At 37.8% G+C, this 20,752-nt stretch overlaps 1 protein-coding gene across 1 annotated transcript in view; it reads right to left on the reverse strand.

The window, feature by feature from the left end:
• vret (vreteno) overlaps positions 1-20,752 on the reverse strand; it is a 392,221-nt gene that overhangs the window by 271,436 nt on the left and 100,033 nt on the right. Inside the window, exon 5 of the mRNA XM_068225072.1 lies at positions 18,646-18,831. Coding sequence (XP_068081173.1) covers positions 18,646-18,831 — 186 coding nt within the window. The remainder of the gene's footprint in view (positions 1-18,645; positions 18,832-20,752) is intronic.

Raw genomic sequence — 20,752 nt, forward strand, 5'->3', positions numbered from 1 at the left:
AAACTTCAAAGGAGAAGAAGAAGAAGAATATGTTTGCTCTATTGCTAAGTACAGTATAAGTCACAAGAACGAGACGTTATCAAGTGATTTAGTGTTTGTCTTGCCCGAGTTCTTTATTTCACGGTTATTGTTTTACATTTGCGTTTGTTGTTGAAGTTGTTAAAAGTTATTGTCACTGATTCGTCACGTTTACTGTATTCTTGTTTTTTGTTATTGTTCTTGTTCTTGTTATGTGAGCCGAGCGGTCAGAGTGAATTGCCGCGATCTTCATTTCCCGTCTTGTGTATTTGTTAATCCTTCTTTGTAATCGCTTTATTGTTTTCCTGCTAATAAATGGAAAAAAAGAGGGAAAGAAAAACTTTCACTATGGATGAGAAAATCGGATTAGAAAAGGTTGATTCATACCATGGAACACGTGTTTCATTGGCACACGAATTGCAGCTTCCTGTATCCACACTGAATACAATTGTGAAAAACAGAGGAAGCATTACATCAAGTGTTTCAGAATGCGGACCAAACTCCAAGAAAAGGAAGTATACGTCATACTGCAAATACGAGAAAATGGAAAAAATTGTAAAAAGTTGGTTTGAAACTTCAGGAGCCGCAGGCATTCCAATTGATAGCGTACTCTTAAGGGAAAAGGCGCTTAAAGTGGCAAACATTCTTGGCATTGAAAATTTCAGCGCGCCCAAAATCGTTTGTGGGGAATCTAATGCAGTTAGTGATGAAACTGTGGAAGAATGGATCGATAGAAGATTGCAGCAGGAGCTAAGGATTACGAACCCAGGAAGATTTTTAACCTAGATGAAAGAAACTGGACTATTTTTCAGTGTGTTGCCCAGCAAGACTTTGGCATTCAAAGGAGATAAATGCCATGGTGGGAAACACAGCAAGATGAGGCTCACAGTTATATTGCGAGCCAATGCTGAGGGCTCTGAGAAGCTCCACCCCTATGTGATAGGAAAATCTAAAAAGCCCCGTTGCTTCAAGAATGTGCGATCGCTACCTACTGCCTACGATGCCAACCATAAAGCTTGGATGACCTCAGATCTTTAACCAACAGCAGTTAATTGCTCTGGACTAAAAAATGGGTGCGCAAAATAGGAAGATCCTTTTCATCAACCGTTGTCCTGCACATCCCGTGGATGTTAATTTGAGGAATGTGCAGTTAGAATTTCTGCCTGCTAACTGCACAAGCAAGCTACAACCTATGGATTTAGGGATTATTCATTAAGTCGCTTTATAGGAAGAACCTGGTGCAGCAAAATTTATTCCATATGGATGCCGGAAAGGATCCATCATTTAAAGTTTCAATCCTGGATGCACTTCACTGCAAAGTCTTGGAAAGCCGTGAAGCAGACTATCATCTCAAATCGTTTCCTGAAAGCAGGATTTTTCAAGAATTATGCCGAATCTCAGCTGCCAGAGGAAGAAGAAGAAGACCTTCTACCTGATGTATGGAAAATGTTGCAGTCTGACTGCATTACCGAAGATTTTCTTCGGGTAGATGGTCCTGTGATCACTGCAGAGGAAAGAAGTGTGGAGGAGTTGGCTGCTGAGCAAACAGCAGCCGAGTCTCCCACCAGTGACAGATGAAGCAGAGGACGACAGTGAAGTGATGCCTACCAGTTCTGATGCAAGTGCAGCAGTGGATGTTTTACGCAGGTATCTGTCATCTGTAGAGGGGGTGAAAATAATTTTCATAACCTTTATGAGCTTGAAAAACACATACATGTCATAAAAATAAGAAGTGTAAACAGAGATCGATTCTGGACTATTCCGGTAGGAAGCAGTGATTGTGTAGTTTTCCAGCTGGAATAAATTTGTGTTAATGTTGTAAATACAGGTACAATAGTAGCAATTAAAATGCTTCATTCAGAGAAAATATTGCATCATATATAATTCTATAGCCATTCTAAGAAAGTAACTACTGTAATAAAAGAATATATTACACACATTTTTAACCACCTACCTGTAACCTTCTGCTTGGCAAAGGATGAGCAGAATTACAAAGGCAGCGTAGTCAACAGTTAATACAGTACAGTAAATAACTTACATAGACCTTTATTTGAGGTAAGAACAGTAAATCCATTGAGATTGAAATACTCTATAAATTAATAATATGCCATTTGTGAAACATTTACCTCCTTTTCCAGAGCAAGTTGTTTTCCACGATTCACACTTTCCCCCCTTTTACACCAATATTACAGGGTCCCATGAAAAGTGCAAAAGAGGGGTAATACTGTATTATAGTTTAAGCTTTGGTTTAACGAGAACAAAGCAATTACAAATGAATGGTGGAATTTACTATCGAAGTACAGACCTGCAATTATTTTATCATTAAGAGTGACACGTAAACTATACTACAGTTCAATTAAAGCAATACTACATATGTTGCACGCCTCGTGCACTGGCTCCTTTGAGCTGTTAGTGCAATCATGTATTTTTTTCAATCGTTTTCCTTCATTACCATGCATACAACTTTGTCTCTAAAAGTACTATTCGCTGCGTATGAGTCACGTAGCACCTACAGTACATGAGGCGTTCAGAAGCCAAGCCGACTAACTCCAAAATTTTGACAAGTGCAAGTAATAACATGGTTGGGTAGCATCACTGAATATTTGTCACTGGCCAAAACAACTAACTCCACAGTTAAATGTTTCGCCGCCAGAATGCGCTAACTGCTCTGGCAATGAAACATTTTACTAGTGGTTTCAGTGGCCAAAGAGATTAACTCCACAGCTTTTTCTTTTATTGAAAAAAGAGCAAAAACTTCTAGCCACATCTATTCTCCAAGGGATTGGTATGATATCATTCTTGGCTGCAGGAAAACAAATATATCCTCACAGAAATGAACCATGAAAACTTGTATTCAACGGAAAACTTAGAAAAGTGTATCACCAACACAAAACAAAGTGTCGAAAGTGAACTAAAGGCTGAACCATTCACTATCAAATTTAAAACTACTTTCTTCACAGAAATGCCTTTTGGAAAAATTAATATACAGAAGAAAATGGAAGCGGACGTCCTTTAGAAAGCCTAGCTAATGTTCCACAAGATCTTTATAGCACATCGAGACTGATCTCCATGGCAAAAAAGAACAATGTAATCAACCTCTTGAAGTTTATACCTCCTATTCATCACCACTACTATAAAAACTTGAAGACTGCAACAAGAGATTAACCTGTCAGTAATGACGACTGCATCACGTATGCACAATAGAGGCAACGAATAATGTGTTTTATTTTAGGCACCTTTTATGTGTATTTTAAGTACTAAATGACTTACAATAATACCAATGCTTTTTTTTTTTTTTTTTCGCAAGTTGCTTTACGTCGCACTGACTCAGATAGGTCTTATGGCGATGATGGGACAGGAAAGGGCTAGGAGTGGGAAGAAAGCGGCCTTGGCCTTAATTAAGGTACAGCCCCAGCATTTGCCTTGTGTGAAAATGGGAAACCACGGAAAACCATGTTCAGGGCTGCCGACAGTGGGAATACTAGTGCATTGTTCATGTAAAAGGACTTTGTTTGTGCATATTTGTTTGATAAAATGACTTGTATACAAACCACTCAGAATACTGTGTCAAAACTTTCAGTTGGCAATGTGACTAACTCCATAGAAAGTGGCTTCTTTAGGGGGAACAAACACATTGAAATGTTTTTATATATTTATAAAGTGCTGAATACATAACCTTAATTGTAAGAATATAAATGAGTGTATTGTAAATATGCTGAAAAAAAAATTGAGTTTTTTACAGATCAATAACTTGAACTGTTTGTACAGAACATTTTTATTTGATGGAGTTAGTCAGCTTGGCCTCTGAACACCTCACATATCAGTCTCATTTGATCATTCCAACGCTTACTTTTGATATGACAAGTGCTTACCCTGTATATTTTCTGTATTTTTATTTCTCTATGCTTTCCCCATCTTCCCTGATTTTCCAGAAAATGGGTACTCTGTTCCAGTCCAGCGATGTCTCTTTTGCCATCACTTACTTGTTTCAGAAGGAATTGACTGGACTTTTACTGGTTAGATTAGTCTGGTATTTTGAATGATCATAGACTCTACACTAGTAACGTTAGCTTCTTCTTGAACATTTACACTTGTTCATTTACCTTGCCAGGTGATTTCTAGAATCCTCCACCAGAGACACACTGATGGTACTTTTCAAGGCATTTGATGTGCAAGTAGCCCATGTTTCACAGCCGCACAAGAGGGTTGGAATTACCGCAGCATTATACAGTAAAACCTCCGTTAACCAAAACAAAGGGGGAGAAGGGGGCCTCAGATAATTATAAAGGTTGGATAGTTGAAATGTCATTTTCAGAGGTGAGGAATCGTTTTAAGAAAGCTTAGATGAAAATAAAGACATATATATAGTATAATGTGACTAAGCCTAGTCTCAAACTCCCACCTCATTTGATTTTTTTTTGTTGCTTTAAGCATAATTTGAAATTTGTGTCACAATTTAAATTAATCAACTGATTATTCGCCTAATGGCATTCTGAAGCTTCCTCTATGATATTGTAATTTCCGATCCTTGAGAGTTGTACCTGGTTCTCTTTCTTTCCCCTAGTAGTGCTCACGCATGTTCAAGTGTAAATCACTTCTTTCCTGTAAGCTAGTGCATTCTGCCACCAATTATAGTACTACGGCTGGTGATCACGCGATTTCATTCTTAACGCGGGGCCTATAATAAGACCAGTTCTTAATTGCTCCTTGAGAGATGAAGTTCTCCGTTATACTGAACTAATTTTCCTTATGGAAGGTATGTTAGTGGCCTTCTGATAGAGATTGACCCTAGATAAGGAAGAGAGATCTATCTCAAAAATATTTTCTACAGCAGCACTTGTATAGATATGGGCCTTACTTATCTTTTGATTCTGGTAATGAATGCACCTGGTAACTCCATAAACTACTGATTTTTCATTATAATTTTTCACCTTACCAAAAAGTAAGTAACATGTCTGACATGGGATTAGGTGTATGTCTTTGAAGAGGTTTTGAAATGATGAACTATACCGAGAGTCAACTCAAGACCTTAGCGGTCCCTTTGATGTTAAGACTTCTGGTCGGTGAAAAGGCTTCCGCAGAGCCAAATAGTTCCCTAGGTTTGTTACTTGTTCCTGAAGTCAGGAGCTTTCTTCAGTTTGGTTAGATATTCTGGTGAACTGACTTGATGAATTAAAAATTTTGCCCTGTATAAATATGGGAAATATATCACAGGTTGTGTGTTATTCGGGTTCGTTACCAACTCTTATAATTCATACGTAGATGGCTATGAATAGTTATTGTTTTCAGTGGTGTATGTAGCAAAATAATAATTATTTAATATGATATTGATATCTTATTGCACTGTGTACTTAGTAAGTTTGTTCGAGTTCATTCCACTGCTGATAAGTTTGCATAATATGTACGACGTTGAAGATGGATCCAAGAAAACTGTTGGCAATACTGGCTGCAACAGCATGTTGTGTTCAGTATTCATAATGGCTGCCAGCTGTGAGCAAGACGTGTGTGATGCTGTGACGCTTGAGTCCCCTGTGAAATACTTTAAAGCTAACAAAAGTGGAGAAAAATAAAGTAGAAAATCTAAACAAAATTGTTTTAAACGTTTACAGTAGCCTACGAGATTAGAATCCACTGTGGACTGTGGAAGACGTGAAAAAGTCCGCGCAGCTGATCGGCGTTTCTGTGTACAGTGTATACGCCGCTCGCTTGGAATTAAAACTCACGGAAAATCCAAGTCTCCAGCGAAAGATCGATGTGTCAGCTCAGCACTCGCCGTAAATAAAACAGGAAGGGCCTTAACACGGTATGGGAATAGGATCCTTGGCGTATTCGATAATGATAATAATAATAATAATAATAATAATAATAATAATAATAATAATAATAATAATAATGTGTACTTACTTTATATTCGTAACCGCCCTCTACCTGCAGAAATGTAATGAGAAGATCATGAGTTCGTTTTTACCTTCCAAATGACGAGACTACAATATTTATAACATTCCTTGAAGCATTGTATTTTGCAATCCCACTCACGGGTGGGTTTTTCAGCTTTTTTAACTGTGGGGAAACTGGCACTGACAGTCGTTGCACGAGAGGAGAATCGTATACTTATGTTGTAATTCTCCATATGCCTCACACAAATTGCATTATGAAATAAAAATAAACCTTGCTTCTCTCGCCTCGGTATTCGTCAGTAATCTGTAGGTTTTACATGGTCAATAAAGGAATAAATAGGTATGGTACGTAACCAAAGTACAGCTATGTGAAAGGAAGTGATTTCGTTTGATGCTTCACTATTTCAGAATGAAGTAGGTACTGTACTTGTCAGATGGACGCATGGCGTCAATGATAAGCTGGTTGTGGCGGAGATGGAGAACGGAGACGGGAAGGGGGAACAGGGGACATGCTCACATGCGGAAGGATACTTTTCCTAAGTTCTTGACTTGAATTTCAGTATACATGGGTCCCAATGTGCGAGAAATTTTGACGTTTAAAAAAAAAACGAACATTCATGATGGTGGTTCCGGAATGCCTTATCCTTAGTCACGCTCAGCTATTTTTTCATTGGTATTAAATCCTATACTGTTTCTGCATAATTTTGAGCGTCTGTTTTTGCTCTATTCCTTCTAGTACTTCTTCACATTTTATTTCCCTGCCTTATGGTGTATTTAAACTTTTAATTTTATTTTATGGCCACGCTGCTGTTCAGTTACCTAACACTTCAATTTTAACTAATGAAAATATGAAATGACGTATGCCTTTTAATACCGGGAGTGTTCGAGGACATGTTCGGCTTGCCAGGTGCACGTCTTTCGATTTGATTCCCGTAGGCGACCTGCGCGTTGTGATGAGGATGAAATGATGATAAAGACGACACATACACCCAGCCCCCGTGCCAGCAAAATTAACAAATAATGGTTAAAATTCCTGTACCTGCCGGGAATCGAACCAGTGGCCTCTGTGACCAAAGGCCAGCATGCTAACCATTTAGTCATGGAACCAGACATTTTAACTAATGCCTATTCTAATTATTACTTTTATGACTTTTATTCTTTTACTGGTTAGATTAGTCTGGTATTTTGAGAATTTAGGTTATATCTACCTCCTTTATTAACGCATTATTTAATTCTCATACATTTCACTAAGATACTGAAAAGAGTGTTGCGGCCCAGCTATTACTCGTGCACTTCCTTTTATTGTGAAATCTAGATAATTTTGAAGTACACTATCATTAACTATTGCAATCCCGTTCCTGTTTGCTTTGGTGCCTTAGTGAAAAATGTTCCCTTCTTTTCTTTAAGTGCTGTGGATTTTGGACGTGTTCCATATTTTGTTTTAATGACCTTATGTTATGTCTTCATCTTTTTTGCTTTCATTTTCCTACTGGTCATGTTTCTGGTGTAATCCACATTAAAATTTAATTTGTCCAATACTTCTAGACTATCTTGATTGAAGATCAATGATACTTAATTACATTCTGCTGGTTATCGGGTCGGAAGTTATTCAGTTCAGTGGATCTATTTACCTTGTAATTTAATTTGTTATTACTTATTACGTACCCCTTTATGGTAAGTTTCTCATAGATATTTATTAATGTGAACCAGTTTCTAATATCTGACTACAAAATTATTCCAAATATTAATTTTATGTAACAACCTAGCCCTTTCATTCGACTTTTTTCACTTATGTTATTGAGTAGTATTAAGTGAGTGTAGTCATTTCAGTAGACTAGAAGAGTATATAGTGTTTTTGTATATTGCTTAATCTGCTCTCTGGATGGTCCTGCATTTCCCACGTTTATTTTGAATCGGTAGAACCACGATAATTCGAAATCGGTTAATTCAAAATCCCACGCAATTCGAAGAAGCTCTCGTTCCCGGAAACATGAGATACAGTTTTGCATGTTATTTAAATTGTTTAATTCGAAATACGGATAATTCATAATTCGAAGTACAATGTCGGCCCCATTACCGAAATTCAGATTTTTAATTCGAAACTGCCTTTGCATTTTAAAACAATAGTATGTTACAGAGTAATTTCAACTCTAAATTTATCTGCGTCATAACAGAACGCGTGTTCCGGAACGTGGAGGGGTAGCATTCCGCACTTACACTCACTTCGGTGGGTCTACAGTGCGCTTCATGATTGCCAAATTGAATTAAAGCAGAATTTTTTTGTAGTCAACCTTTTAAGGAACGCCGTAATATCACGCAACAGGCAGTGTGCGGGAAAACAGAATGCGCGAACACTGGCAATGCCGACAGTTGACGAAAAAGTGTGGCTCATATAATAAATTCGTAGGCACCGAACAATACTGTCATTGCCGCTGAAACTGCATTGCTTTATTTTAATGCGAGCCCAAATGGTCTTATGGTTTTAAAGGAGAAAGTGCCAGCCAAGGAATCGTACAAGGGTCGGGGATGGGGGTCATTGTAGTGCGTTGCAATTGCAATGCACATGGAAGCGAGAAACTTTATCCCTTCGTCATAGAAAGGTTTGATAAACTACAATGTTTTAAGAACGTCGGGCACTTTCCAACCCAGTACAAAGCATCTAAAAATGCAAACAGTACAGATATCCAAAAAATAATGCATATGCACAGGGGAACCATCAGAATTTATCCTCGTCTTTGAATTGTGTGGTTTTTTTTCTTTTGTTGCGTGAGGTTATGATCGTCAGTGATTTTTCCAAGTGCATTATTTGAACATTGTAAATGCTCCTTGTTGGATACATTTCGGAAATGGTTTTTCCATGGCATTAGAACAGTTTAAACTGTGAATCGAGGTGATTGCATGTATTAATGGGTCTTTGAATACTTTGTGACGCGGCATATGTTTACATTTCTGAAGTACGATAGAAGTGCCATGGCGGGAAATCGTACAAGGACAGAGTCATAGGAAAGTTTGATTTTAAGAGCATCGAGTACTTTCTGTGTAAATACAAGGCATCTAAAATGCATACAGTTTAGTACTCCAATGAATAAAGCACTTGCACATGGGAGCCAGCAAAGATTTCTCCTCGTCTTTGAATCGTGCTCTTTTTTTTCTTTCTTTCGTTGTGTGAGGTTATATTTGCCAGTGAGGTATGCAAGTGCATTATTTGAATACTGTAAATGCACATTTTTGGATACATTTTGGAAATATTTCTTTTTTCATGGCATTTGAAAGGTATAAACTGTGAATCAAGGTTAACTGCATGCAGTAACGGGCCTTAGAATATTTCGTAACGCGGCAAGGGTTGGTACTTCTGAATTGCGAATTGGTGGTTAATTCGAAATCACGTAATTCGAAGTCCGATTTTTGAGTCCCAACAACTTCGAATTAACGAGGTTTTACTGTACAAACATTCAAAATGTTACGTGACTCGGACAAGATTCCGATCGGAGGTTGTGGAAAGTTGGTTTACTCTTCAAGGCAATTTTATGCATAATTCTAAATATGGCTATGAACACTGAGCCTGAATTACGAGACTATTTTTCAGATGATTGGTTAGATACAGTATTTACTGGAGTAATCCCCTAGTTATTTTATTATGCACATCTAAAATCAAAATGGAAATGAAATACAGTGAAACTCGGTTAAGAAGTTTTCCCGCCTAAGAAGTATGATATTCTTGGTCCCTTGATCAGCTGTATTAAGATATATGTATATTTTTCCCGTTTAAAGTGTTCTGTTATAAATATATTTCCCGGTTAAACCGTTCAGATTTTAGAGCCCCTCGAGATAGAAAACGTCCGCTCAAACAACCCATGGTTAGAATCCTCCAGTCTCCGCGCAAGTTGCACCCTGTGTTAGACTGTTCGCACGCTCGCGGTGTGTGTCTGGTGTTACGGAACATGTGCCGGCCTGCCAAAGCCATATGACGTCCCGCTATGACAACACGGACAGCAGATTCACACTCTCACCTTGTGGAATCGAATCCAACTCATCAGTCGAAATTTCCACTCCAGCGTTCATCTCGCGGAATAGAATCGAACGGGATTGTACGTGGGAAACATAAAGCACTCAATGGATGGTTTGATAAAACTTTAATGCAGTAATTTACCGGCCACGACAGGGTGAAGTCTTTAATCGAGGTGGCCTAAACATTAATTAAAAACCGTTAAGTGTATTTGTCCACAACATTACTGTTAATCTACCACAAAAATGAACATTCTAACCTGTTTGATTTTTCATTCCCTTGCTTATTTCCTTCCAGGCATTCTCTCTTACGTTGTTGTTGCAATAATACTTATGGGTCTTGCCGTAGAGGAAATTACGTTTTTGAACTAAACTGATAAGATTTTCCGTGTCCATTATTAGTGAGGTGAATAAAATCAACTTCCCGACTCTATGCGGGGAAACAGCCGACTTGCCAGCAGCCAGCTGATACACATGCCACCACAGCCGGCCGAAAGATCCCGATCGTTTACGAAGTTGAACGAATGTTGATAGCCAACTGGGTGTTGGTGGGAGGCACAAAGACGCGTTGCAATACCACGTGTTGGCATAAAATTGAAAGTTATTTTTAATTTTACCTTTATACGAGCTAAACATTGTATTATCGTGTCACTCGTAATTATTACATCGCATTATTAGAACGTAGCACAAGGATGAGGAGACATGAAATAAAATTCTCGTGGGGAAAGAAACTGTTTACGTTTAGATGTGCTCACAATTATTTAAAGTCTATCAGGTTCCACCTTTTCAATACTAATACAATGTTGTTGGATGATATTTACAACATTATTTATTACAGTTACAGTACATGTTTCGGTGCTCTATTATGTCACCATCATAAGCTGATTTATAAAATGTGAAAAAACTTGGCGATCTAAATATTAAACAAAATATTGTCATACTTAACTCATGCATATACATATTTACATACAACAGAATATAGGTTAAATCCTAAACATCTATTATGCTATATTAATTATCCATAATATGTAACAAGAGAATTCTTGTAAGTCATGAATATAATTTTTTTTTTTTTCTCATCTGGTTGACGAGTTGTCTTTACATTCCTTAATGTCTGTGATTCTATGCTCTTGTACTGTCTAATTAGCACTTAAAATTGAGGAATTAAAATTGCATGCAGTCTATTTGATGTTAAAATGTTCGTTTCATTTGTATTTTAGCTGCTTTTGTTGGATAAAATTCATTATATATAATATAATTGTTGAAAATTGAGCCGTCTTCTTATATTTATTAAGTACTAAAACTTCGTATATTTATTGCTTTATGCGTGGTTAGAACTGTAATTAATTTGTCCTGCTGTTGTTAGGCGGACTTATCTTCTCAGTTCAATGGGAACCCTGCAATGATGAAACCCAATATTAAAAGAAAAGCGAGAAAATTGATAAAAAAGCTGATTGAATCTAACTGTTGATACGGCTGACTCACCTCTAAGGCTGTGTACTTCGCGTGACGGCTACCGCGCGATGAGTGTGCGTGCTAGTATCTTGTGCTGTGTGACGAAGAGCTAGTGAAGGAGAAGTAGGGGCGGCAAAGGGGATGTTTCTAGAAACGTGAACTTTTAGGAGAGGGTCCGGGGGGCGTTGTGGACGGAGACAATAGTACGCAAAGTTGTTACGTAGCATTCAGAACACATTCGAATTTTCTGGAATTTTTAGCTTGTTAAGTAATAGAATCAAAACGTCAAACAGTACCTTGGGTTTTTCCGAAATTTCATTCAAATTGAGGTTAGCGTTATAGTATTGGTCTATATGTATTAGACATGCTTCAGTAATATCAAGCTTCTGTCCCTTAGAAAGTATTTCTATGATCTCGAGGTCTTTATCTATGTCTGTGAACTTATGTTTGTACTCATGGATATGTTGACCTACTGCTGAGAATCTGCGATATTTAACAGCGTTAAGGTGTTCCTGATATCTGACGTTGAAGCTACGCCCAGTTTGCCCTATGTATCCGCTTGAACAGTCTTTACACTCGAATCTATATACCCCTGATTTAGAATATGGGTTGACTTTGTTGACAACAGAAGCATTATGTAAAACTGTTGTACTGCTATTATTTGTCTTGAATGCGATCCTGATGTTACGCTTCTTGAAAATATTTGTAATTCTGTGTACATCTTTATTAAATGTGAAAAGGTTGCAATTTCCTTAGCTTCTGGTTTATTTTTCGTCAGACTTGTTTGAGGGCGATATTTGAATTTGTTAATTATTCGTTCTATAAAATTCTCTTTAAAACCGTTGACTTTAGCCATAGCTCGAATGATGTTCAGTTCCTTGTCCAAGTTTTGTTTGGACATTGGTATACTTAAAGCGTGATTCACCAAGCTGTTATAGGTCGCGCATTTGTGAGCTGAGGGGTGTATCGAATCATTCCGTATTGTGGCTACAGTTTGTGTGGGTTTTCTGTAAATACTAAAAGAAAATTAAGAGGCATGCCTATTGATCTTTAGGTCCAGATAATTAATGGATTTATCTATTTCGGATTCTAAAGTAAATTTTATATCATGTTACCGAAACATGTACTGTAACTGTAATAAATAATGTTGTAAATATCATCCAACAACATTGTATTAGTATTGAAAAGGTGGAACCTGATAGACTTTAAATAATTGTGATCTCAGTTCAATGCGGACAATATAAGATGAAGTTCCTTACGTTTAATTTAGATGTGCTAGCGTTGCTATTGCGCCTTTATCACTCCCACGTAATACCCCAGATACTTTTCCATGCACTCATTTCTGCAACTTCGAACCTGTGTTTCTTTTCTTCATTACCTATAGCATGAAGAGGATTGAAGCGGGAAAATAAACTCAATACTGGCTTGGCCATGCAGTACTTGTGAAACAGCCAGAAACTACGCCCGTTGCCGTGACAACCAGTAGGAATGCAGGGGCGATTTAGGCCTAGGTTCTAAGATCTATAAGAATAAGTTGCTAGATTTCCCTTTTGCTGCCGTTATCCTTGAAGCAGGTGTCGGGGGTGTCAGGAAGATAGAAAGCACATGCTAACAAACTGTAGTACAAGTCTTGTTTTTGCGTCTTGTAAGCCTAAGCTACGGATTGCCAAGCATAGTGTAGCGTCGTAATTAGTATGAATAGGAGTCCGTGAAGTTAGTTGTAATATCAACATACAAACTTTTTAAGTGGAAATGAGCAGAACTCAGAGGAAAGAGATCAAGCGAAAGGCACTAACAATAAAAGACAAAGTGGAGATTATAAGGAAAGTGGAGTCATCTACACTTTCCCGTGTTGCTTTGGCAAAGGAGCTGGGGATGCCGCCGTCTACTTTGAACGGTATTATAGCGAAGAAAGAAGAGATCTCTGCTTCTGCAGGGAATACTTCAGCAAACTGTAAGGAAGTTAAATCTGAAAAGTACAATGAAATAGAACAAGCTCTGCTAATGTGGTTTAAACAGCAGCGAAGTTTAAACATACCTTTCAGTGGGACTATTGTGCAGGAGAAAGCTGCACGCAAATTAAGGGTACTTTTACCGCGTCGAACAGGTGGCTGGACCGCTTTAAAAATCAAGCCGACAGAGTTTACAAAACAATTTGTTGCGAAGCAGACTGTAAGTGCGGAGGAAAGGAAAGCGTGGAAGGAAATGGTTCTGCCTGCTAAAATAAGCAAACCTCGCAACGTTTTTATATAACTTAATGTGTTCCCTTCTCTTATCAATTATATTTATAATACGGTATGTTCAATTATTTTACTTTATCTCTAAAAATATTGTCATGATAATCGATTTTTTATATTGTGGCTTTCTGTTAGCAGCTCTTATATATCGGCCTATTTCAGTATTGTCCACAAACAAGGAAATTTGTTGGCTGTGTGTTTCACATGTATTTCAAAGTACAGAATAAGTTTTTGGGCATTACCCCTTTTAAGAAGTTTCCTGCTTAAGAAGTTTATTTTTTGCAGTCCCTTGAAAAACTTCTTAACAGAGTTTCACTGTAATCTAACAATTACCTTACTTCAGTTTTGATATTTATTTAGGCCTAAAATAGGACAAAATAATCAAAAATATGTATAACACAATTTTAATAAACAATCAAAGGCAACAATACGTTCCCTAGCAATAATTATACGGCAACCATTGTCTTTTAATGTCACGTGAGAATTCGCTGAAGATAGGAGCCAGATAACTGAAATAAATTAGAATACTGTATTAGGGTAAAATCTGTTTAATTGCCTATGCCAATATACATTTTACTTCAAAGAAGTACACTTACCATGTCATTCATCGTCGCTTTCTTCTTAAGTTGTCTCCGATGAATTACTCCCATTCGCTCCCAGATGCAGTCATCTTCAGTTCCATCTAGTTCGTTGGAAATGCCAGTTTTCTTGAAATTTTTCACAATAATGTCTTGTTGTGAAATCAGTCCCCATGCATGAAAAATCCACTCACATATTAATTCTAGTGAAGGCCTCTTTATCTTCCCGGTAGGCATCAAGAGTATGAGAACCTCCCGCCATCCATTCAGAACATACCAGCCGCACATTGTCTTTGAATGGCTTGTTGACGCTTACATCAAGAGGCTGCACGGCTGACGTCAAGCCACCAGATATTATTGCAGCATCAGCCTTCTGGTTGACTATTACATGGCGAACATCAACTACAAGACAGCCACGGAAACTGTCCAAAACCAGGAGAGACCTGTTGTTTAAGAGATGGCCCTGCATGTTTGCATGTTTTGGCCTTTTTAGGAGAAAATTCATGCAAAATGCATATTTGGAAGATTTTGCATTTAATAGCAAATATTTGGACGTTTAATACAGAGATGCCAACTTTCAAGAAAGGCAATTCGTAATGCAGCCGTTCGGGCACGGGGAGGGGGGGTGGGGTTGGACCGTAGATTTTTTTTACTAACTTACATATCATTGAAAAATCAATAAAGCAACATACAATTCAACCAGATATTCCAAGACTGGCATACAAAGAGTATGATTCTTACCTGCTAAAGTAACGGGCGATCTACAGTACATATCTGAGTGGAGGGTGAAGGATCAATTCTTTTGTTGAGTCCTGTAGTTGCTCCCTTAGCAGCTTGTAGTTGCTGTTTGGTACCCGTACACTGGTGACATCCTTCTCCTTTTGATATCATGTGCATCCTCTGCACTAACGGAGCACTTATATTTGGACTCACTAGAGTAGAAATCTGACTGAGCGGAGAAAGCAGTAACTACGCAGTAAACTGCGGTTGTCATAATTACCTCAAGCTGTGGCATATCACCCGTTCATGTAGGCTGAATATTTAATCAATTATGTTGGCCTAATGCAATTCAATAGTCTTTGACTCTTTCCTGAAAATGAAATGGCATATGGCTTTTAGTGCCATGAGTGTCCAAGGACAAGTTCGGCTCGCCAAATGCAGGTCTTTTGATATGACACCGTAGGCGACCTGTGCGTCGTGATCAAGATGAAATGATAATGAAGACACACACACACCCAGCCCCCGTGCCAGCGAAATTAACCAATTATGGTTAAAATTACCAACCCTGCCGGGAATCGAACCCAGGACCCCTGTGGCCGAAGGGCAGCACGCTGACCATTTAGCCATGGAGCCGGACAACTCTTTCCTAAGCTCTGCTATTAATTCCGGCATTTAAGACAGAACAAGTCATTACCGATAGATATGAGATTTCATATTCACTAAACAGACAATAACCTCAACAAATGCACATGTAAAATAGAGAATATAACTGAACAACTAGCCACTGATTAACTTACAAAAAAGTAAAATAAGGACAAAAATAATATTCAGGAAACAAACACGTAAATAATTACATAAACCAGCAACAATTAACACAGCTAACACAGTACTCCGAATAATACCACACAATTGACTGAAAGCAAGCCAACCACGTGGTGAAAGCTTCCTTAAATGTGGCACCTCTTATTGTTGCCATAGCAACAGACCATTTTCGAGCAGCGTTAGTCAACTTTTACTCACCGGTGGCGCTAAACGTCAGACTTCAATTTTCGTGGGTCCAACTATAACAGTTCGGTGTTCACATTAGCGCAGAACTCAGTCTTGTTCTTCCTCACCATGAAAATGAAAATCCACAGCCTGTTTCCAGTCATTCGACAAGGTCAGGGATGGAATGAATGAAGCTCCCACCTAGCGGAGAGGATAGGAATTGTGCCGGCTGCCGAAGCCAGACGCACTCCTCTGGGGCAATGATTAATGCATCACAGATGAAGTGAAATAATATTGGAGAGTGTTGCTGGAATGAAATATGACAAGGAAAACCGGAGTACACAGAGAAAAACCTGTCCTGCCTCCGCTTTGTCCAGCACAAATCTAATGTTCTTAAAAAACATAACATGCAAATTTCCTTTAGAACCAATAACAGAAATTTTGATATTTTACACAACTCTGAATCACTAAATAAATCTAATGCTTTTTCAAAATCTGGAGTATACACATTCAAATGTAACAACTGCAGCTCCTCGTACATCGGTCAAACTGGCCGCAACTTCAACATCAGATACTCCGAACATATCAACGCCATTAAATACAACAGATTCTCCGCCATAGGACAACACATACATGACTCCAAGCACAATCTCACCAATATTGAAAAAGACATAAAATACTTAAAATCATTAACTAAGGCCCCCTCTTAAACACTACTGAAAATTGTTTTATTCACCTTGACCAATACTTCAACCCTAATTTCAACTTAAACAACATTTCTGAAAAACCCAACATCCTATTTGACTTAATTCTTCTTCTCAAAAATTCTAAATTTCAAAAAATGAATTCAATTTTCCATGCCTTACAAAGTTCCTACCCACATTTTCTACCTCCAGTAACCCACCCTAATAAAAATAATAAAAAATTAAAAAAGACTACATTGCCACCTTCATTTTGGGCCCTCACTTTCAAATTTAAACTCATGCCTTGCGTCCGCCAACTTTGACTACTTCAATCACGACCTGAATTTTTTATATTCAAGAAATAGCGTACTGTGCATACACGTTTTCATTTGTTTCCGGTATTGCGCTTTTTTCCATTTTTTCTATTCACTATTGTTTTTTCACATCAACTGTTCTAAAAATCTTCAAGATCATAATTACGTATTCAATTATATTGAATCGTATTATAAGTATATATATTAAGTATATATATATATATAAGTATATATAATATATATAGGTACGTTTTCGTGAACTAAGCAAATACTTGATCATTAATCTATCCTTCAATCTCCGTCAGCGAATGAAACTACAGCACTTGATGTTGTAAACACCGCGCCGATCGTCTGGAGCTTGCACGTTACTTCGGCTGAGCTACTCGTCTTCGGCTTCTTCATGACTTTAGATTTTCATATTTGGATCGTGTTGCGACTTTGTGCCTGACGGTTTATGCAGTCTGGCTCATTTAACTTCTCTGCTTTTCGTGAACATTGTGAGACAGTGCCAAACATTGCGTGTGCCGTGCTGATTTTCGGAAGATTAAGCATTACTTCTTTTAAGTGACTTACATTAAACTTCGTCTGAATTTTACAGTGCCTAACCCCGTCATTTTTATATCGCCTCTTCAACTGATCTTGTGTGGACTTGACCGTTAACTTCTTTCTTACTTATGCATTGTTTTTCGAGTTATAATCGGCTGATGATGACCCAGACTGGGGTCGAAACTGGTACTATTTCCACTTTTAATTAAATAAGAATGTAATCTCTACATCTCTTATTTACTTGTATTGAATAGGTTGACCTACCATATTTATTATTTCAATTTAACTGAGATACTTTTCAATACGGAACAATGAAATTTTTATCTTTAAACATGAGCAGCAATGCGCGAACGTTTTATATCTCAAGGGGCTCTAAAATTTGAAGCATTTAACAAGGAAACCTTTTCATAACAGAACACTTTAGAAGGAAAGGAAAGGAAAAAAGGAAAAAAAAAAGTATATATTAATGCGACCAATGTAGTGTGAGAATATCGCAAGTCTTAGGCGGGAAAACTTATTATGTAAGATATTCTTAAAAATTTTACTGTACACATACAAGGTGATCAGGAGCGACCAGTTTTTTTTTGTTTTCTTTTTTTTTTTTTTTTTTGCTATGGGCTTTACGTCGCACCGACACATAGGTCTTATGGCGACGATGGGATAGGAAAGGCCTAGGAGTTGGAAGGAAGCGGCCGTGGCCTTAATTAAGGTACAGCCCCAGCATTTGCCTGGTGTGAAAATGGGAAACCACGGAAAACAATTTTCAGGGCTGCCGATAGTGGGATTCGAACCTACTATCTCCCGGATACAAGCTCACAGCCGCGCGCCTCTACGCGCACGGCCAACTCGCCCGGTGGAGCGACCAGTAATGTGAGCAAAGCCACATTTCAGTGTACTGAAGTAGTGGGAGACTTAACTTTGGGAGACTTAACTTTGTTTCTTTCTTAGGCACATCAGGACAGAACAATAAAGTCACATTTATGAGCTATCGTACACTATTTAATGCTGAATGTGGTTCAGTATTTCTGTGAGGTACCAATTATACCACTAAAATTATAAAATAAAATAAAATTTTAAAAATCAGTAGAAGTCACGGTCAGTTTTATGAATCCACAAGTTTCTTCCAGAAATGATCCATATATAATTTTCTTCTTTTCAGAATTTCCTTGTATTTCCTATTCTGTTAAGAGAAAAGATGCACAAACCTCTGAACGTACTGGTCGTTATCATCAACTGGCACATAAGGGCTTAGTGCCAATGATGTTTTCCATCTATCCTCCTCTTCTACTACATTCCTCAACCGGTTCTTTTCTTCATCACTCCTTGCAAACTGCACTTTTAAACAGAAAGGGGGTTTTCCTGAAACTGCACGTATAGCGTACTCAGCATCACTGAAACAGAAGATAATATGAATGAGATATATGTTTTCTCATTTATTAAATGCATCTGGAAGTGAAAAACCATTAAAATGCACATTGTAGGTTTTTATTTCCATGAATGGAGTAAGCTTTCCTGAATCCAAAAATACATAACACGTGTACATTTCTGGAAGAAGAATAAAAGCATTTAAATATAGCAGCACCACTGTCTCTCCCTCTATCAACTGTCAGCTTACGTTACATTTCCAAAAGTGATATTTTTAATCTCTAGGCATACTTTTCTCAGGAACCATAAAAACCAGAACAATCAAACTTGGTACTCTTCTTTACTTCTTTAACTGCCTGAAAATTACAATAAAGATTTTTTGACACAAAATAATATGATTCATAATATCTTCTGTGAAAATTATACCTAAAGTTGTGGAAGAGATTTGTCTTTTTATACATGATTTTTTGTTATTTGCATACTTGTTAATGAACTAAGGGAAACAGATAGTTAATATTATGCATGTACATTGCTCTAATTCATGTTAAAAGGCAACTGACTTTTAGTAGTCTTGGAACAAATACTGTATTTCACCGCATAATCATTGCCAAGTAATCGCCACATCCTTTATTTTCAATTTTTTACATTAAATTTTATCGCATAATCACTATATGTTCGAAATTTGTTCATGAAGTAGCTTAAAAGATAAATGGAACTGCAATGTAAAGTGCAAGTGAACGTACAATTTAAATATGTATATGGCCAATGAACAGTTCAGCAACACAGTTACGTTTACAAAGATGTCTCACAATAAATAAATAAATAAATAAATACCGGTATATGTACAACACATGGTTTATCAGTAGTTTGACAACGTGGTCGTGAGCAATGTACAATTTATTAACAAGTACATTGGAACCTCAATTCTCCATTTTTGGAGGGACTACTGTAAAAAAAACGTTCAACACAGAAAAACAGAAAATCCGGGAATAAATGAACCATGAACAATTTGCCTAAACATCACAAAAAAAGAAATACAGTATGTATACTTAAAATCTTACAAACACCCCTAAACCAAACCAAACCAAACCACAGCCCCAATGGGCCTTCCGCCTACCAAGCGACCGCTGCTCGGTCCGAACGCCTGCAGATTACGAGGCGACGCATGGTCTGTGCGACAAATCCTCTCGGCCTTTATTCCTGGCTCTCTAGACCGGGCTCGCCATCTCACTATTAAATAGTGCCTCGGTTAAAGGTAATCGTAGAATGAGTGAACCTGGAACCAGCCCTCGTATCCAGGTAAAAATGCCTGACCTGAGCGGGAATCGAACCTGGGTCCTCCGGGTAGAGAGGCAGGCAAATTCAACCGTGGGGCCGGCTTCAAACATTAATTACCGGTACGCGACTTAAAAGTTTCACAACTTTTCATTACGTTTTACCAGGGAAACTTCAGTTTCCTCTGAAAACTTCTTTCAGTTCAACAACTTTGATCGGTCAAACTGTTCGAAAAACCTAATAACATCAAGCCAAACAATCGACCACAAGTATTTTTTAATTCACTAATCTAATAAAATAAAGCACATTGGATACAAAAGTGCCCAACATGATGGCGAAATCCCTTTTTCTTTAAATCTTCCATTGTAATTTGGTGAAACCTTCTACCACGCAAATTAGGCCTACGGCCTACATCAACTTTTAAAGGTTATGTTGAACTCGAGAATATTGTTTCTAATGTAAGTAACGATTCTCCAGTTTTGAATGCATTATATTCCATTATGTCCGTCACTAATCACGATTAAATTGGAAAGAGAAAAATAGTCAAACCTTCTGAATTTACAGTTATTTGCGACCTTGAGCTGAGCTGGAAAACGCGCTCACTGTCCAAGTTGGTACGAGTGCGAAATGATGCAAAGGTTTTTACATGTAACGTGCGCAAATAAAACGACT

Source organism: Anabrus simplex, chromosome 1 (genome assembly GCF_040414725.1).
Source record: "Anabrus simplex isolate iqAnaSimp1 chromosome 1, ASM4041472v1, whole genome shotgun sequence".
NCBI classification, from domain to species: domain Eukaryota; kingdom Metazoa; phylum Arthropoda; class Insecta; order Orthoptera; family Tettigoniidae; genus Anabrus; species Anabrus simplex.